Raw genomic sequence first — 21,074 nt, 5'->3', positions numbered from 1 at the left:
GAGAATCTTGTCTGGGAGTTTAATAATGGGCTGTATGGAATCTGGCTCCTTCCATGCCCAGTGACAGAAAAGGTTGTCAAGCTCATCCACCGGGGGGGTAACTCAAGATGTAGATGGGCCAGATCCAAAAGCTTTCAGGAACACTGATTAATCCTCAGAAAGGTTCTGAAAAGACCATCCACCCTTTTGATGCAGGATTTATAAAATGTCTCCAAATGAGATGTCTTCTGGTGGAGATCTGGGGGACCCTTCTCCTACATCAAAATCAGTGTCTTCTGTCAATGATTAATGAGGGGAATCTAAATGCCTCCTTTTTCACTGTTTCTTCTGAGGAACCTCCTCAGCGGGATACTCTGGAGAGGAGTTGGAAGAAAGGGGAAAACCCTGTGCAGAGAGTGCCTTGAAGGTCTTATGGGTTGGCTGTCCCTGTGGAGTAAGATGATGAGACTTAGCAGTCAGATCTAGTGAAGGGATGGGAATAGGATCCAAAGAGGTGATAGTTGAAGGACCCAATGGATGGGAGAAAACCCTTTCCACTACCTCGAAGGCAGAAGGTCCAGGAGAAGTGGAAATCAGCCTCACTGGAGCTGAAGCTCAAGGAACAGCCAACTTTCCACTCCCCCTTGGTTCCACCCCTGAGGAGGGAATTGGACTAAAGCTGTCTAATGCCCATGAGCCAAGGGGAAGCAACAGCTCTGAAATCCTTGGAGTCAAAGTCATCCACCTGGTCCCAACACTTCAGCTCTGAGAGTTGTTCTGCTCCAAAATACTCAGAGCTGAATGGATCGAGTAAGGAGTCGGAGTTGAGGAAGGTAACATTCTCGGATCTGACACCTTGACTACTGGGATTTTTGGATCCAACAACTTTAAAACTAAAGGTCTGATCGGAGAAGGAGTTACTAAAGGGTTTGAAGGTTGCAGACTCACAGATCTGATGGGGGATAGAGCCTGAAGGACCCAATCTGGATCTGAGCTCTAAGAAACTTTCTCATCATCCTATCCACATCATATTTAGAAAGACTCTGGGAAGACTTGATGGAGAAGGATGCTGCGGGAGGACAAAAAGTCTTTTTAGGAGTCTCCTGCAATAAAGAGGACTCCAATCTCAGAGAAACTGGCTCAGAAGAGAAGCTCTGAGAATGGATTTGAGGAAACCTGCTCAGACATGTAACTGAATCTGGCAAAGCCAGAGCCGAAACCTTTTTAGTCTTGGCTGTAGTAGTGTCCAACAAGGTTGGATCCGAGACCCGTTTTATTTTAGATGGCGGCTCTGAACTTGGAGTGGAAGATGGAGATCGGACAGGGAGCACTTCTTAGATTCCCTCACCTTTGAACTTTTTTGACTTCTCGTGGGGGGTTTGAGCCCTGATGCTGAAGGAACTGCAGATGAAGAAGCAGGCAACATATACCTTTGAATCAGTTTATTATGCCTATCATTAAAACCTGCACAGATTTTACAAGAAATGTGAAGGTGAGCTGGGCCGAAACAATACACACACTTCCTGTGGGCATCAGAACTGGGTATCTTATGCCCACATGAAGTGCATTTCCTGTTTTGATCCACTTTCCACCCAAAAAATCTGGCAGGGTAGAATCATACCATATTATCAGACATAACTGCTTTACTTGATGGCAGAAAAGTGAAAAGAAAGATGATGTATGCTGTCAGTTTCCCAATAAATCATTGATCTGTGCAATCTCAAAAGTCATTTATTTTCCCTGAGGAGAATGGAAAAAGTAAAAGCCCAAGACTACCATGAACTGTTTTGTGGACTTTCTCATTTCCCCAATGCTGTCCAACCATAGAGTTAGTCTATACGAGTCCAGACTGTATGTACCCAGGTAGTCAGTCCCTGCTTAGATATCTATGGCAAGAAAATAGGAACTATTACACTTCTTAAGAAGACTGGATCTAGAAGGAACACAAGAAACTACAGACTACTAAATTAATTAAACACCGGTTAAGAAAACAGCTACACATACTGCTTAAGGACAGACCAGTGAGTTTCACAATGAGATAACGAATCAGAATGAATAACGGAATGTTTTGTCACATTACCTTAACCTTGTGTTATGAATATACAAGTACAGTACAAGTCAGTGTTAAAGACACTTCTGATTCTATCCACAGAGGAAAGCATAATAAACTCAGATGGTTTTAAGCTGGAATGTAAGGGAAGCTGAAAGTATTGAGATTCTAGGGCCAGAAAAGGATAGTCAGAAGGAGGTTTTCATCAAGCATCTCAATGTGGTTCCCAGTTCTTTATTGTGGTTTCAGTACTTTTTAGCATTTTCAGCCTGGCTTCACTGACTACCTAGAAAGCAGGAAGTTCTAGGTGTTGAGCAACTGATAGGTCTCTTCTGATGGATGTGAACACGCTAATGGTTTGGCCCAACAACTGGAGGATGAGGTCAAAGGTACATAAACACATAACAATGCACTCTGGCATGAAGAAGAAACCAAACACTAGACCATCAGTTGAGGGCATGCATTCTAGGTGAAAATGAAAAAGAGAGTGTAAAAAACCTGGCTTGATGATCAGCCCTATGAAAATAAATTACATCAGACACTACAATAGGTGAGTACAAACATCCAGGAGCAAAGCAAACGAAGCACTAGAGATCATACATTACAGAATAGCATGTGTGAGTCTGCAGGCCTTATTAGAAGAAAAAGATCAATGACTTCTTTTTAAAAAAATAATTTTTATCTTCTGATTGAAAAACTGATAACTACAGTTAAGAATCAATATAAATCCAGAAAAAAATATTTACAAAATATCCACCTCAAAAACAATGAAAGTGAGCTGGATATATGTTTTGCACCTTAATCATGAAACATGATACTACAGACATCCAGTCAAATTCAATTACCATAATAAAGGGCAAAGGGGAACCCTGTTTTAAAGCTGAATTTGCTTCAGTCCATAGAAATAACAGTCATAATCTTTATATTACACTTGTACATACATGTCACTTCATTCCAACTCATACATACATGTCACTTCTTTCCAACTTTCCAGTAACCCCCCTCACCAGCCTATTGCTTTGTGACAGTTGCTTGCTGGTATTCTGCACATTAATCTCCCTAGTTACTCTCATCAAGGAAATCCTTATTATTTCGGTGTAATCTACCTCCTGTTCTCATCTTATCACATTAAACACTCCTACTTACTATTAATTTGGGTCTATTGTCTGCACTGTAAGGAATGAGGCCTTATAAAATTAAACCTGTCATCTCTTTTGGGGCATTTATTTCTAATAAAATTACTTATTCTTGGAAGAGTCTTATTCCTGTTTTACAAAGTCTAATTATTAAGTCACCATTCTTGTTTATTTCTCGATCCAGATTCACACTGGCCAAGGAGGGCACATAGACCCTATTAAACTGTGATAATCAAATACATTAATTTTAACAAACATTCTCCAGTCATCCAGAACTAACTTCAAGCAGTGTATTATATGCGCATGTTTTCTTCAAAGACTAGACAGGCTTGCCCATTAGCATAATCAACAGGAAACGAGACCTGTGATAAATAAGAGAGACTTAGTTCAAATTTCTACTTACTTCAAGACCAGCTGCATCAGTTGCAATTGATTAAACATCATGAAATCTTCCAAAATTTCTTCTTGAAAAAACAAAGTTCCCTGAACTTGGTTGTCTACCAATAAACATTCAATCATTAATCAAACCCATGGGAGTCATAAAAAGATCAAGGGTACTGAGTCTTGAAAACATTCCACCCTGCCAGTACCCACCATAAACTGTACTTTCCTTCTCTCAAGGAGGACTATACCAGTCAGGCCCAGGGTAAAATTCTGAATACCCATCCAATTATCCCAGTCCTTTTTGAAGGAAGATAGTGTATGACACTACAGAGGAATCTACTCCAGAGGTGACGCAGATACTGAGTAATGAATCTACCTCGTTTGACTGATCTGCTGAAGCATACGAAGATCCTTTGTTCTGAGATTTGTGAGACCCTTATTATTTAAACACACTTGATTGAGATAATTAGCCATATCTCCAGTTACTATATATATATATATATATATATATATATATATATATATATATATATATATATATACATACATACATACATGCATGTACATACACACACACACATATAGATATATATATATATATATATATATATATATATATATATAGTGCACCCCCTGAGAAGGACAGTCACAAAGCTTTCCAAACTAAACTACTAATAAACCTGGTGGGTGAATAGCAGGGGAAAAACTAAGTCATCCCTGCAAAGAACTCACTTAAAAATTTAATTCCATAATAGTCTGCATGTCATCTGCAAGTCAAAGTATTAATGACCTACAGTGCTACCACTAATATTTCTTATTATTGTTACCAGAAATATTAAAAATATCTTAGTGCCATTTGCAATGTCAAACATTATTCAAGTTGTAAGAAAAAAATCATAAAATCTCTCTGGTATCCCAAGTTACATTTAGACTGCAATCAAACTTTCATTATCCAGGTCATGGTGTAATCTCATTTCCATCTACTATCCAGCAAATCCTTCGGAGATACACAAGCCTCTTGTTATCACACAAATACTTCAGCTGAATACCTTATCATCCTCTTTCTGAATAACATGTTTCAATACATTGAGCAAACAATGGATGTAACACTCATTTCAATAGATATAGGAGCTGGATGTCTCCCATCAAAACATAGCAACACTACTAACTGCACTATAACATAGATATTATACAGCACTCCAACCCATCTTCAACAATATCACACTCTAGCATATTTAAACTAGTTTATCGGAGGTACTAGTACCAATAAAACTAATCATAATTAGTCATCAAAAGATAGGCAAGATACTGGAAATGGAAGAACTGCAGCCATGCCAATCAGAAAGGATTACATTTTTTTAAACACACAAGAAGGGGAAAATAACTGGCTAGAATTACAAAAAAATTGACCAATACAAGGATAACTCACATAATATAATTAAAACTAGCATCTTAACATAGGGCTACCAAAATTATACATATCAGCAGTACTCGCTAAATATGGAATTCAATTTGATGCAAACTGTAAAAGTAAACAGTGTCTTACAAGCATCCATTTGAATATATATATATATAACAATATTTAACTAAAACGGCTTCAAGTGCAGTCTCAGCTCATCTTGTAGCCAGAAATGTATGCATTCAGTCATTCTATTACCACGTTATTATGTATGCTAAAATTCACACAACTTTCAACAATGGGATATATAAATACATCTTAACGCTTTAGCAGCAGGCACATCTAACAACTCTTTAAACAGAAATTATCAAATTAATTTTAAATGAGTAACACAAGGGTAGTCCTAGGTCTGCCATCCTAACATGAAACTTCTCAAGACTATTTGCAGCATTGTCCACATCTATACTCAAACTCACTTTGGTTACATGAACTATAAAAGTGTTAATATGAAAATTCACACGAAACTTATAAACTACATAAAATTTACTTGCAGCTTTCACCACTAAGCACCTGTAGACTGAAAACTTTTTCTTTTTAAAACAAAAAACATTTTATTAAATTATCATGAATGATACTGGCCATGTTACATTTATATAAATGACAATAAACCATAGTGATGCAATCTCAGTTGCAAACATTTTGCATTCCAAACCGTGCAATACAACTGTAGCTGCAAACATTACATATCACTTTTAACACATTGTTAGTCAAACACTGCATAGCTCATTCAGATCCTGGTTTCTTTTAAACCCAGTTCCTCATCTGCACATATTGTTCCCACAGTTCCCATTTTTTTCCTATGTAATTTGCTCCTACCATTTTCTAAAGATCCCAGTTCCAGTTGTTTTATCTCTGTTACTATCTATGCTTCTTCTAGTAAAGTTGGTTTAGACTTTGATTTCCATTTTCTAGTAATCACTTTTTTGGCAGTCATCATAATTAGACTCACCAAGGCCTTACTATGTCTACTTTAAACCAATATTTTAAATTAATATAATAAAGCAGTTATATAAAAATGAATATCTTTTCAACAATATCAATACTTTCATCTAACGGCATTTAATCAAGCTTAATTAATTCCAGTTTGTCAGCAGACACAGTCATCAGCTTAACACAAATATCATAACATATTAGTACTTGCAATCTGTTCATACATATGTCAGTTACATAAACCACTTTTTCTTGTACAGAAAATCCAGAGAGAGCAGCTTATCGAACAGCTACATACAAAGTCCTCACAATATCTTAACTTGCATTAACAATTTTAAACCAGTTGCCTAAGAGTATAGACCAGTCTGTGGCTAATAGGTAAACGTGATTAACATAAAGTAACAATTTTCAATAATTTGCATTGATTGTTACAGAAATACTATAATCAGCACTGAAAACAACAAGGAATCAAAACCTCAGCAGGTATAATCAGCAGTTCCTCCACTACTTTACTTAGTCAATTACCTAGATAAGTAAAGGGAAGAGGTCAACCTCCTCCTACTGTGCATCTCCTTCCAGGTTATCACAACTGGTTCCTTTAATATTAATAAATAAACTGAACCATAATTATCCCGTTTCTCATATTTTCTTTCGGACATTAACAAACATATTTTGTATGCATTTTCAATGCACAATAATTTCTTTGTAAAACCAAAGATGGTATGCTAGAGAAGCTTTCCAAAGTCCAAACAGTATGTATCTTCCTCATCCTTTAAAACACAACTTAATCACCAATTTCACCTTCTTGTTTTTTTAGTAAAATCAACCAGTGTTTCATTTACATCATTTGGCCATAAATCACCAGTTTTTCAACCATCATCCTTACTTTAAGTTTTAACAACAACATGGAATCATATAGCTCTCTTAAGTTTCATAGGATTACACTTATGCAGTATATCACACTAACATTCCTGACAAATCATGCATTATCCCTTCTAGAGCAATTCCAACATCTTTCACTTAAAGCTTCATAATTACCTTATCATTCTCTCAAATTCTAGACTGAGACTTACTTTTTCTCTGTTCTGATAAAATCTCTTCTTCATTTTCTGCAAACTCTGCAGCCATCATAATGTTTGCAACAGTTAGAAATGCTGCCATATTTATCAATCTGAACTTTGAAATTATATGAGATAACATCTTAATCACACTAAAGAAGACATCTAAACACAAAACTATCACAAGACTATTAAAAGGCACACAATGGGCTACTACAAGAATGATAAACAGAATGGAAGCATTGGGGAACACCAGCAAAGTCATGCAGTGGGTTAGTGTACTTAGAAGAGTGAGGCAAAAGTTGTACAAATTTCTAATATAATGAAATGGAAGGTGGAAGGGGTGCCACAAAGGAGAAGAAAAATAACATGTTAAAAACAAATTAAAACTCAATGATCATGAATGGAAATGGATTCCAGAAAAGACAAGATAGTAATTTATACACAGCAGATTAACTAATGAATCATTTACCAGGATGTGAAATACACTAAAATAGGCTAATGCAACACGTGAAGAAAAGGTGGTAAAGGGCTTTTAATGGGGCAAATGTAAACTGGATTTGGATCCGCATTTGTCTCCTTTCATAAGCACCTCAGTATCTGCTTACTTGAATGTGAACTTGCATCAAATATTGTTTACCTGGATGTAAACTGTACTGTATCTCATCTGTGTGACCAACGGTGCCCCTGAATAATCAGTACTTAATAAAAACAAAATATAACTAATGAGGACTGTAAAATATTCAGCCATCACAACAAAAAGTACTGGGTTAGCAGAGTTCTAGTAATTTTACCAAAGGAATGCTCCAGGAAAATGTGTCCAGAAGAGGAAAGGTTAGGATGAAAAATCTGGGGAGGCTGATCAGTGTGATGGACAGACACAGGTAACCAGTGTGTAGCCTTTCTAATGGTATTTGAAAGGTGATATATGTATGCAGCCAACAAGTTACAGACTTAAAATACCCTTTTATTAATTAATGTTTCTAATTGTGAATCGTACAAGAAAATCTAGAATAACCCAACTGCAGTCTTAATGCCATTTTTATCACTTTCATTTTATTTTATTTTACACACATCTGCTGGGGTAATACATTGATAATACATTGATCACAACTGACCATTTGCAGGTACTGTCCAGGTGAAATAATAAAGGCAGTAAGCTGTATATTTCAAAAGCAGAACAGAAAGCAACAATATATCACAAACTGTGCAGTAGCAATTAATAGATGTAGCAACAATTATGAGAGAAATGCACATTTTATAAATTTACATACTTTATTTTTCAAGTTTACATAATTGTGGAAATACTGTGTGGTAGTAAGAGTCAGGGCAGGGAGGTGGACTTAAAAGATGTTAGTACTTGAGACAGAATAAAGCTAAAGGTTGAGTGGTCCTTATGTGATATGGCCCGCAGTGAGGCAAGTACAGTTTGATTTGGTGTGGAAGTGTTTTTAAGTTAATCTCTGAAAGTGGGGAAGGGGGGACTGTAGTTCCTTTAAGTGGTGGAAGACTCCCATATTTTAGGAGCAAGGAGGATACACCTTCTTCAATTAAGATGAAATTAATAATCTAAATGAATAGTAGCTACTAAATTAAGTAATCACAAATAAATAAAAAGTGTATACAAATCACCACTTTTACTAGAATTTTACACACACATGCATGTCCTCCGTACCACTTCTGGATCATTACATAACCTTTAAGAACATCTGTCAGTGTCAGCAACTAGTTTTCTATACGAAATAATTATTGAAACCACCAAAACACTTACTGCAGTAGTGGTATCACAGATGCTGTTCTAGTGCAAACACTACTGTGGTGTATCCTACTGGAACATACTACTGATGACTAGCAAGTAAGCAACATGGCTAAAACACTATCAATGGAGAACACAGTTCATTTTAGAATGGGAAAAATCTAACTGTATAATGTCGCACACACTACAAAACTGGACATGCCCAGTTATATATCACAGTACAGATTGGTGACAAAAGACTTAACAAACCTTGTAATGTAAATGCACTCTGTTGCAGCCCACGATGATTCTAACCTCTCCACAGCTATGGGAATCTCTAAGAAAGTCAATGAACTATAGTAACTGCACACTCGCATCAGTCACAGGCCAACAGCATTCTTACCATATGTTCCATGCAAATACTGATTTCTCCGTCACTGTAGAAAGCACCATAAAATCCAACGATGTAGGGAGAATTGCACTCATGCAGAACCTGCAGCTCTCGAATAATCTGGTTTCGAATTGCAGGCTTGATTTCCAGATGTATTAACTGCACAAAAGACAGAAACACTTTTAATATTTCCATAAAATAAAAAGCACAAAGAACTTTAATAACACATAATAGACAAAAATGTCTTAATTATGTAACTATTAACTAAGGGTATTCAAGACAAAAGTACATTTATTCATATAAAACAGTTTCCAACAATAGTTTCATAATGGTATACGAGGCTAACAACCACTAGGATCCTTATAAGTCTAGCCATACAAACCAAATATGACCCACAAACTTTATAGGGGGTGATTTACTGACTGCCTAGGTCCATTGCAGACATAGGCACCAGACCAAGGGTGAATTTCTGATTATCCATTGATTGGTCCAAGTTGTGCTTAAATAGGGTTAGAGCCTGTTCCAGAGAATGGGAATTCTATGAGAAACATATCTGTCTCTCCAACATGCCCTATTTATGTCTCAGGCAAAATTTAGGTCTTTTAATCTAGTAGAGCTGATGTGGTTCGTTTTATGGATGCACAAAAGGTTCATCAAAACAAGGTCCAGGGATGGCTTGTATGCCAGGCAAAGATCAACTTTCAGAACTCTGCATGATACTGAATAAAGACTCAGGGCTTTGAGGCCATTAGCCTAGGATATTGTGTTTACTCCCTGTACTCTTTTTGTAAAGAACCTTTGTGGAAATTCCAATTGCTGCATGTGTCTGGTCAGGTACATACCAAAGGGGACAATATACTCTATGATGGGTCTGATGAGAACAGAGTAAGTGGTAAGATGACCTCTCTGGACCTAGATGACATGCCATTGTTTATAAGTTAAGCAACACTGAAGGACTTTCTTGCTACCTTGGACACATACTGGTTGAAGGTTAGGTTACTATCTACATGGGTTTCCAGACCCCTGACTAATGAATCAACTTTTAGGAGTGTTTTATTGATGACATAGTTACCTGGGGTGGCCAACTTCCCAAAGGGTACTATAATGCATTTCTTGGTATTGAGTTTTAAGCCATGAACTTGGTTAGCCAGAGGCCTCTGACATTGGCTTTGACATCCGAGAAGTAGGTGCCAAAGATGAGTGAGCCTTGCACACAGTCCTGGGTTCACCAGTGGTGACCAGCCTCTTTGAGGAGGTGGCCTCACCAAATTTAACCTCCTGGGTCCTATCAGTGAGTCAGCTATCCATCCAGCATGTTATAAAGGGGATTACACCTAGTTCCTTAAGTTTGTTGACATCGTCTGAGTGGGTTACTGTACCAAATGCTTTAGCCAGATCTCGCCTTGCAGAGGTTATGGCTAGGAGCAGAGCTGTTTTCCAGGATAAGAATTTAATATCCGCTGTTGATGCTGGCTCAAAAGGAGGCAGTGTGAGTTTTTCCAAAATAAAACTGAGGTCCCAGGCCGGAATTGGTGCTCTCTTTGGAGGCCTAATGTTTTTGGCCCCTCTGAGGTACTGCCTTATTAAAGGATGAGAAAAGATAGGTGGTTCCGTATTGTAATGTGCAGAAATGGCATTGGCATGAATCTTAATTGATGAGAAAGAAAGGCCTTTGTTCAGCATTTCAGTTAGGTATTGTAAAATCTGAGGAATGTTTGGTACAAGCATGTCAATGCCTTGTTCCTGGTTCCAAGCATAGAATCTCTTCCACTTTTCTGCATAAGATTTTCTGGTACTGGGCCTCCTGGCCTCCAAGATAACATCCATAACAGCTTTTGAAAGAGGAGTGTTCTGAATGGCTACATTATCCGCCATGCTGCCAGATTTAAGGTCCTGAGTTGGCTGTGCAGGATCTGATTGTTTGTTGGGTCAGCAAATGAGAAGTTTGAGGCAGTATCCATGCTGGACCTTGAGACAAGCTCTTTAGGATTGGGTACCAGTGCTGGCGTGGCCAGTCTGGTGCAATCAGAATCATTTTTGCCTTCTCTTGTCTGACCTTTAGGAGTACTCTGGGAAGGAGAGGTAGTGGGGGAAAAGCGTATACTGTTAGATTTTTCCAGCTGAATGACAGGGCGTCCACTTTTCATGCTTGCTTGTGGTAAATCCTTACGCAAAATCTCTGCAGTTGACAGTTGTGAGGGGAGGCAAATAGATCTATGTCTGGGCATCCCCATTTCCTTATTACCATCCTGAAGATTTGCAGATCCAGTTTCCATTCGTGGGGATCCATGAGGTTTCTGTTTAGTTCGTCTGCCAGAGTATTTGTTTTTCCTGGCAGGAATTGTGCTTGCAGGTGAACTTGAAAGGCCAATGCTGTGTTCCATAAGGTCATTGCTTGTCTGCAGAGGGGGTAGGAATGAGTACCTCCCTGCTTGTTTATGTACCACATGACCGTAGTGTTGTCTGTCTTTATCAGTAATTGTCCTGGATGAAGTAGGTCCTTGAAAGCTGCCAGGGCATTTTGAACAGCTAGCACCTCTTTTTGATTGATGTGAAGATGCATCTGGTTTGCAGGCCATGTGCCCTGGATACATTTTCCTGCAATATGGGCCCCCCAGGCATAATCTGATGCGTCCATTGTCCGTGTCTGTCTGACTATGGGTAAACTGAATGGCAGACCCTTGTTGTGGTGACAGGCTTCTGCCCACCATTGAAACTTCTGTTGTAAGCAGGGAATGAGTGAAATTACTGTCTCCAGGCTGTGGCAATGCTGAGTCCAAACACTTTTCAGATACCATTGTAGCTTCCTCATATACAGTCTGGCATATGGAATTAGTAGAATGCAGGATGCCATGAAACCCAAGGCCTGCAGGATTTTCCATGCAGATAAGTGTGTTTTTGTTGCCAATTTATTGAAGTAAGTAGTCAGTTGTTTTTGCTTGTCTGGCGTGAGATAAGCCATCTGGGCAGTTGTATTTAAGCTTGCACCCAGGAATATTATCTCTTGAGAGGGCACTAATTTTTATTTATTTTCGTTTACTGTGTACCCTAGGCCAATTAGTAATCATTTTACAAATGCCAGATGCTTTAGTAGAGTGTCTTTGTTCTCTGCTTGAATTAGGCAGTCGTCCAAGTAGGGTTATATCTGAATTCCTTTTTGTCTGCAAAATGCAATTATTGGTGCCAGGCATTTTGTAAAGACCCTGGGCGCAATAGATAAGACAAAGGGCAGTGCAGAGAATTGGTAATGCATTGAGCCAGCTATGAATCTGAGGTATCTTCTGCAAGATTGTCTGATTGGGACATGCAGGTATGCCTCTTTTAGGTGTAGAGTTACTAGCCAAGCCCTCTTGCCCAGCATGGGTAGTAGCTGCTGAAGAGTCAACATCTTGAATTTTGGAACTTCCAGAAACGTATTTAGTGTAGACAGGCCCAGAATCGGTCTACAGGTTTTGTCCTTCCTGGGTACTAGGAAAAGTCTGGAGTAAAATCCTTGCCTTGTTCTTGTTGTGGTACTTGCTGAATGGCCCTCATGTCCATGAGGGCTGTAATTTGTTTTTGTGCCTCTGCCCATTGATTGTGTGGCAGGTCTGGCATGCCCTTTGACCTTGGTAGAGTGTGAAAATGGAACCTGTAGCCTTGGGACACTATGTTCAGAACCCATTTGTCTCGGGTAACCATTTGCCAATTTGATGAAAAAAGTGCTATTTTTCCCCCTAAGGGGGCTGTCAAAAGAAAACTGCTTGGAACTGGTAGAGGAAAGTCATTGGGACTGTTTCCTGTAAGGCTGTGATTTGTCTTCTCCACTTTTGGAGGTAGGAGCACCCCATTGTTTAGGCCTGTATGAGCCTTGGGGCTGAGATCTGCCTCTGGGACACCTGTATCTGCCTCTTTGTGGTCTGTCTGAGAATGGAAAGGACCAATTTTTAGAAGGCCAGTTCCTGCTAAACCTGGGTGGCTGTACCTGTAAGAAATCCTTGACTGTCTGCATGGATTTTGCTTTATCCTCCATTTTTTTCAACACCTCTTCTGCTTTAGTACCAAGCAAAGTATCATGCTGTAATGGTGCATCTAATAATTTTGCTTTAACATGATCAGGCAGATTTTGTTCCTTTAACCAAGCATGCCTTCTAATAACAGAACCTGTAACAGCAGCCCTGCAAGAGGCCTCCAGCGAATCATAACCACATTGCAAAGTATGCTTTCCCACTTGCTCAGTTGCATGCAATAAATCCTGTAATTCCTTGTTCTCTGAACATTCAGTATTTGTCAACATTTTCTGTTTAAGTAATGACATTAAAAATTGCTGATATTTAAGCATATGAAATTGACAATTTAAAGCCCTTACAGCCAGGGTGGCAGAAGTGTATACTTTTTCCCTCCATCTGTCTAGAGCCCTAGAATCCCTATCAGGGGGGACAGGGTTTTTTGCAGTGGAACCCTTAACCCCCTTGGGACCCTCAGATATAGTTTCTGGGTCAGCAGCGGGGTTTTTATATAGGAATTTATGAGAATCCAGAACCCTGTAGTATCTGTCTGGCTTAGCAGGTGCAGGGGGTAAAGAGTCAGGTGACAGTCCGTACTCTGAAAATACATCATCTACAATGTCTAGAACAGGTGGAATGGCTGGGGGTCTGTGCTGAGGAAGGAGCAGAAAGTCTCTGAGCCTTTTCTTGGACTTAAGAGTATTCTTGACTCTCCCAGTGGAAATGCTCCCTCATAGTATGCAGTGTTTCCCCAAAAGAATAGTCCTCAGGAGGAGAGGCTGAAGGAATGGATTCTTCAGCATCAGAATTCTCATAGGGAAGCATGGAGTAATCCTGTTCAGAAGAGGAATCAGAGGAAATACATACCTGATCAGAAGAATCATACGCTGTCTCTTGCCTAGGCCTCTCATCAGGAGGGGGATGGGAGCCCCTGATCAAAGTAATTAGGTCTTCGGCCATTTTGAGCATCTGTTTTTTAGGCATGGACGTCTGAATAGGAGAATGCTGTACTTGTTTCTTTGTCTTTGAGCTGCTTTAGTCTTTGTCTTTGAAGCTGAGGATGGCTTAATATACAGCTGAGTAGGTCTGAAGACACCCTCAGAAGCCAATGCCTGCTCAGCGGCTCCGGACCCACCTGAGGGATTGATTTCCGAGTGTCCAATACCTTGAGTTTCCAGAGGCCCAGTCGGCTCCATGTGGGAGTTGGTAGCAGCCTGTGTCTCTGAGGTAGCGGGCAGCAGGGGCTGCGAAAGTGCCTCACTGAGAACCAGCGACTGGCCTAGAAGACGCTTCGTCGTCGGTTTTGGACCTCGGATGCCTATCCTTGTCCTTGTGTTTTTTGTAAACTCCGGTTGTCGGCTGTTCCATCAGCATTATGTAATTAAATCGTTGGCCAAAATAATGAAATGCAAAATTGAACCGACGCTTGATAGTGCGTTGGTTGAATCTAGCACAAAACCGACAGCTAGCAACGTTGTGATCAGGGCCTAGGCAAGGAATACAGTAAGAGTGAAAATCCTTATGAAGTATTTGCTTCCCACAAGAAATACAACTGTTAACTTTTTTTGGCATCGGTCTGGAGCAAGAAAAAAGTTTCCCCAACGGGGTACTTAGCTTTAATGAAGACATCGGTTCTGAAATTCAGCTTTGAAAATCTCAGGAGTCGGCCGACCAGCACTTGTGAATTGCTTTTGCTTCGGACACCGCGTGGCAAGAAAGACTGAAGAAAATGGCATCTGCTGCATCTTTTATACCCCTGGCACACTGACGTCAGGGAAGAGGCGACAGCAACCGACGCCAGACCTAGACTTTGGAATTCTGGCCGACTGGGGGTAGCCTGCCAGCAGGATAACCCAAGAGTAATGACTGCAACAGTGAAACACGATGAACATCTAATTTGTTCCATGTAGGGGCAAAGGTTGGGCAGCACACCATCAAGGCATCAAGAAAATAAAAACTGCTGGAAAGTTAAGTGCACGCTGAATGAAAACTGCAGGAAAATCATGCTACACTGAAGAAATGGGAATACATTATAAAGCTTGGGTCAGTTTTTTAAGTTATGTTTTGTTCTTACCTTACCTTATTTTCAAAGAAGTATCCACACAGGATGAGCAGACTGCTTTCTCCACACCTAATCCCCAAAGAAACAAGTGCTGACAGCAACCAGTACTGCTGTCATCATTTCAGTGAAGAAGAGTATTTTGCTCCCTGTAAATTATTCTGTAAAAGTCCTCTATTGCATGATGTTCAGGGTGTGCACAACAGACCTTTCTCTTTCTAGTAGTGATTCATTTAATGCTGGCATACTCTGTAAACTCACTGTCTGTGGTGCTTTCACTTTTGTAAATAGTTGCCAGCTTATCCTCATTTATTCCACAATATGAATATTTTTTGTTATTCTTTTTTTTTTGGTCTGAATGATTCACCTAATCACTTCCGTTCCTACACTCAGTGGGCTCATCTTTTCCCCATTAGAGCAAGAACCAGGCCCAAATGCTCCCCCAGGCAGAGTAACAGCTCTACAGCCCTTTGTGTTCCCTGACAAAGGTGGGAATCTTATCAGTCCACTCACTCCAAAAGGAGGTCAGACGTGTTAGGGAGTGGGACGGTCTGCTGACCTTGAGGTCCCACATCTCCATCTCAGTAGATGCAGGTGACTTCAATGATCACTACCCCCAGAGATTGCATGCATGTAAATACATAGGTCAGCTCCCTACCAGTGAGGTGCACCCCCTGTTCAGCAAGGAGCCACTGTGGCCATACACTCAAGATAAGTGAGCTAGTGTTAGCTACTACTACTACACAGGAAAGACAAGTAGGCTCTCGAAGCAGTGCCAGCACACTGTAAAACCTATTAGGAACAAGGACTGTAAAAATGTTTGTATAAACATTGTTTAAATTGCTGTAATTGGATAGACTAATACTTTAAAGGCATGAATTAGTATAGCAAACTAAATTTAATGCTTTCTTTTTTCATGGACTAAAAGAAACCATTCATATTAATTTTTGGAAAACTAGACCCTGCTTGCTTAACCTTAACCAGTGATTATTTCACTTTTATGACTTACCTTTTTCAGGTCATCATGAAGAATGATGTCACAATACAATCAAAATACAATTTCCTTAAACCACTGCCTTAGTTATTGGTGTTATTCATGGGGAGGGTCCAGTATGTATCACCCAAGGAGAAGATACTTGACAGCCCTAGCTCTTTTGTTATCAGTGGCCCACACCTCTCTCCTCTTGGCTTGTATATATTAGCCAAGACATTTTCTTCACCTATAGAGCCTTTTTAGGCAGGGTCAGGCTCCTCAAATTTCCAATATAGGTAATCAAATTCAAAAGTACATAAAGATAGCTCTAATCAATTCTAAAAGCCTGAACAAAAAGTTAAACTTCTTATAAACATTTATAACTCCAAAAATATAAGTACCTGCATGACTAATGAAAAACGGTTTCAGAACATTGACAGAGCCTTCCACTGCAGGATTTCAGTAACTGCCACTCTTTTAAGACCCAGTGTGGAAATGAGGGTGTTACTGAAGGGGATCATGTCTGTGTTTCTAAGAAGCTATCTCACCTCCAATCACTTAATCCAGGGCAATGACCTTCAACATCTCCATATCCTTTTCATGGCAAAGAGAACTCCATTCCATATCATAGCAAACTACCTTATCCTCACCATGTTAACTACAACCCACAACAGAAATCTAAACAAACAAACTAAAATCCCTGCCCTATTAAGTCTAACACTATTCTTTTGGGAGATTTCAACTAATCCATAATTAAGTGGGAAATCTACACCACCTCAAATAAGTACACACAAAGTTGCTTGGACTTCATTAATGTTCGCTCCATAGACCAAATGGTTCAAGAATACTGGGCCCAGTTCTTGCTAAAATAGCCACCCTATGCTCAAGACCTACAGTTACCACATCAATGGTCAAATCTGATCACCATTCAGTAACACTAACTATGAGGATAAAACCTGACTTAAACAAAACCCTTCTTTCTTTAGAGACAACTCAAAGGCAAGCCTAATGCAGTTAACTGATGACCTGATGAAATTTCAATGCTCTTCTCACCTCAATGACCCCATCTCACACACTGCCACATTTGCAGAACTTCTATGCCCACCTCAAGGCATGCATTGAGGCATCCATTCTCATAAAACATAAATGCAATGCCAAATTCAGGAATATGTCCTTATGGTGGAACATTAGTATACATAAACAAATCATACACTAAGAAGAAACTCATAGCCCATAAAAGCAAACTTAACACTCCACTGTCTACAGATGAACTCAAAAAGATCAACAAAAAAAATTAGAAACAAAATAAAATCCTCCAAACAAATTCAGCTCTAAATTTATTCACCTATCTCCTCCAATGTTACCCAATGTATTAGTACAACCATACCACTTCCTCTGATCACCTCTGAACAAGAATCTTCAAAGCCAAACACACCTGCTCCATTGGTCCTGATAATGTGCCAAGACTGCCTTCTGTCAACGCTGGTGTCTGTCTTGTAAGACTTGCTACTAAGTCTATTCAACCTCAGCCTCCTAACTGGATTTGAAGTAGAGAAAAGGTGAACTTCAGCAGTCATCCTGCTGCATAAGGGGAATCCATAACTGATCCAGAAAACTAAAGACCTCAAGCCTTGCCAGTCTTATCTGTGAAGGAATGGAACACATCATTCTGGAACTTATTAACAAGGACACAAGCAGTCTCCAAATCCTGCACCCAGGCCATTTTGGATTTATCAAAGACAGATCCTGCCTCCTGAACCTTGTGAACTTCTTTGAACACATTATTAATGGAGAAGACATGGGTGAATTAGTTCACACTATCTACCTAAATGGACCCAGCCAAGGTGCCTGATATCATCCTACATTCTAGCATCATTAACAAGCTAATCAAATATCAAAAAGAGTAGTTATCAGACGTGTCCTCCAGGGATCAGACCTAGGATCACTTCTCTTGGGCATTTACTTTTCTTAGGTCAAAGTTGGCATCAAGGGTCTATAGATGACCAAGTTTACAGACGACTGCAACTTGCAGCTGTCATTATTGCCCCATCTGATTTCCAAATTCTCTAAGAAGGAATAATACTCACCCATAAGTAGTCTCTGAACAATGGCCTAAACTGAAGGCCAAGAAATGCAACACTGCATCCTTTGGCAAAACAAGGGCACCCATTTACCTACTACATAGGTGACACCCCTTTGAAACTGACACAGTCATTAGGGACCTTGGCAGTTTCCCTGACAAAAATTATCCTTTGATCACAATGGATCCACTGATCTTTTTGCCTTGCCAGACTAATCACCAGGGACATTCCTTCCAGATCTAGGGAAGCTGTCATTCCTCTCCACTCCTCCCTCATCAGACACACAACAGAGTAGAATGCCCCTTTTGCTATGTACTTGCCTAAGAATATGATCCAGCTAGAGAGACCACAACATTTCTTCACTAAGATAATCAAGGGCACACCTTCCTTGAATCACACAGACCATGTTAAAGCACACTCTCCCTTTTCTGTTTCTTACAGACTCTTAAGAGATGACTTCTGTCTAGCCTACAGAACCACGAAGGATCCAGTCCTAAGCAACTTCCTGCACATCCTCAAAATTAATAACATCCTGAACATTCATTCAAGAGATCTTAACTTCCACCGAAGCATAAAAAGGACCTGATGGTGAGACAGACATGTATCCCAAAGAACCACTCTTTTATGGAATAAACTTCCTTTGGATATAAAGCAAAGCAGCTCCCTTAATCTCTTTAAGCATAACCTGGACAAATGGATAGGCAACCACAAATACACACCAGATCAGGCCCCTCAAACCCTCATTGAAAGATGTCAAAACTAAGTATAAAATTACTCATATCAATGGGTACCTACAATTTGGGATACTGTAGCTAGACCACTAATGGTCCCCTGGACCAACAGCCTAGTAATGACTTATGGACCTATGAACCTATGCTCATTTGTGTACTTCAGGAGAAGTGATGCTACAGGTTGTTTAACTATTTAAATTATTTGTGATTTATACTGATGTCTGAAGAAGTTCTTACATTTTAGTGCAAGAATAAAAATGCTTACTAACGATGTAAATTTGCCAGTACCAAGTTATTCACATTCTATGAGACTCTCCTTATGTTTTTATTTTAAGTTCTTTTACTGAGTTTTCAGCACATTTACTTGTTGCAACGCAGTCAAGACTGAGTAAACCTGCTACTTCAATTGCTGTTACTATGGAGGACAACGGTCACTGGATTTACCACTAACTTTGGAAGTTGAATTTGATGACATCAAACTGACAAACACTGAAGAAACAGATAAAACCTTCAATTCTTTTTTTTTAAACACCTTTACTGAATTCTCACTTGTGACATAGGCACATTTACATTTATATAAAAGTAATCAAACTGTATTAACAAGTTAAAATTAACAAACATTATGCTTCACATATATTGCTATATATCATATATCCTAAGCAACATTACATAAATTATTAAATTCCTGTCCCCTTTTTTTAAACAAAAACTACCTTTATTAAACCATTCCTTATGACATAAGCAATCATACATTTACATAAATGTAAACAAACCATACCGACAAAGTTCTAGTTGCAAGCATTTTACATCACAACCATAGTGACACACTCCCAGTTGCAAACATTACACATCACTTATAATCTACCCAGTTATTTTCAAACATTACGTAGCTCAAGTCCTGCCTTCTTTTAAACCTCATTTCTCCTGTATGGATTGTTCCCAAAATTCTCATTTCCTTCCTATGTAGTTTGCTCCTACCTTTTTCTAAAGATCTCAATTCCAGTTGTTTTATCTCTTACTATATTCACTACTTCTAACATAGCTGGTTTGGATTTTGATTTCCATTTTCTAGCAATTGTTTTTTTGGCAGCCATGACAATTAGAGGCAGCAAGTAGTTATGTATAGGCAATTCCAATTCTATACCATAGCTCAGAAGAATCATCTCCCTCGTCACACCAATGTGCTCACCCAGAATCTCGACAGTGCCTCCCACAGGGAAGCCTTAAAGCCTGCCAATTCACTGCACTCCAAGAAAATACGTTCCCAATCACCTCTTTTTTCCCCGTCACACCACCAATATTTGCTATCTACCTGAGGAAAAATTCTCTGGAGTCTACTTGGGGTATAAAATATCTATACAAACATTTCTAAGAAAAAATCCTAAATCTTCTAGATTTTGTTGCATATTTGGGAGACACACATATATCTTCCCATTATTTCTTTGTGAATTGCTTATCCAGTCTCTCTTTCCAGTCCTTCCTAACCTCCTCTTACTGGTTGTTATAGTAATCATGCAATATTTTATATGCTCTATTAATTGTTCCTTTTTTAATGACCCAATGAGTAAATGCAGCTTCTGTTCTAGATCCTACTAAAAATTCTGCCAGTGCTGGTCTTTCATTTAGGACCCCCCCCCTCACTTCTTTCTCTTTGCCTAAACTCTGATATCAATCCTTGATAGGGAAGGCAAGTTCTAACCTCTAGTCCAAATAAATTCTTGGCATCTTCCCATTCTATCATCTTTCCCTCTCTAGTTATTTGCTCCCAATACATTGGTTCCTTTGCCAGTTTTCTGCAATAAATTCCAGCTTCTTATTGCCTATTGTCTATATCCCTTACTGCAGTCATCCCTATCGCCAGAATCTCCTTTCTCCATTCCCATGTTGGCTTAGTTCTTGGAATACTTTGTTACTTTATAGATATTATATTCTGTATGATTACTGTTATTCTCCTTAAAAGCCTACATCCAAAATCCCAGCCTCTCATTGTTTCTTGCGCTTCCCCAGTTTCAACATCATACCTCTCCACTTTGAATGATAGTTTTCTGCTTGTGCTATGTATAAGAAGCCTTAACTGTGTAGCTTTGAAATGCTCCTTCAAATTGGGTAATCCCAATCCACC

At 39.2% G+C, this 21,074-nt stretch overlaps 1 protein-coding gene across 2 annotated transcripts in view; it reads right to left on the bottom strand.

Moving 5' to 3' along the window:
• Window positions 1–21,074, bottom strand: part of MAP2K1 (mitogen-activated protein kinase kinase 1) — a 1,005,884-nt gene that overhangs the window by 644,316 nt on the left and 340,494 nt on the right. For both annotated transcript variants that reach the window (XM_044077867.1, XM_044077866.1), the window contains exon 3: window positions 9,135–9,281. In XM_044077867.1, coding sequence (XP_043933802.1) covers window positions 9,135–9,281 — 147 coding nt within the window. The remainder of the gene's footprint in view (window positions 1–9,134; window positions 9,282–21,074) is intronic.

Source organism: Protopterus annectens, chromosome 7.part0 (genome assembly GCF_019279795.1).
Source record: "Protopterus annectens isolate FY-2018-M chromosome 7.part0, PAN1.0, whole genome shotgun sequence".
Taxonomy (NCBI): Eukaryota; Metazoa; Chordata; order Ceratodontiformes; family Protopteridae; genus Protopterus; species Protopterus annectens.
Note: the sequence above shows the minus strand (reverse complement) of the source record. Positions and strands in the feature narration are given on the sequence as shown.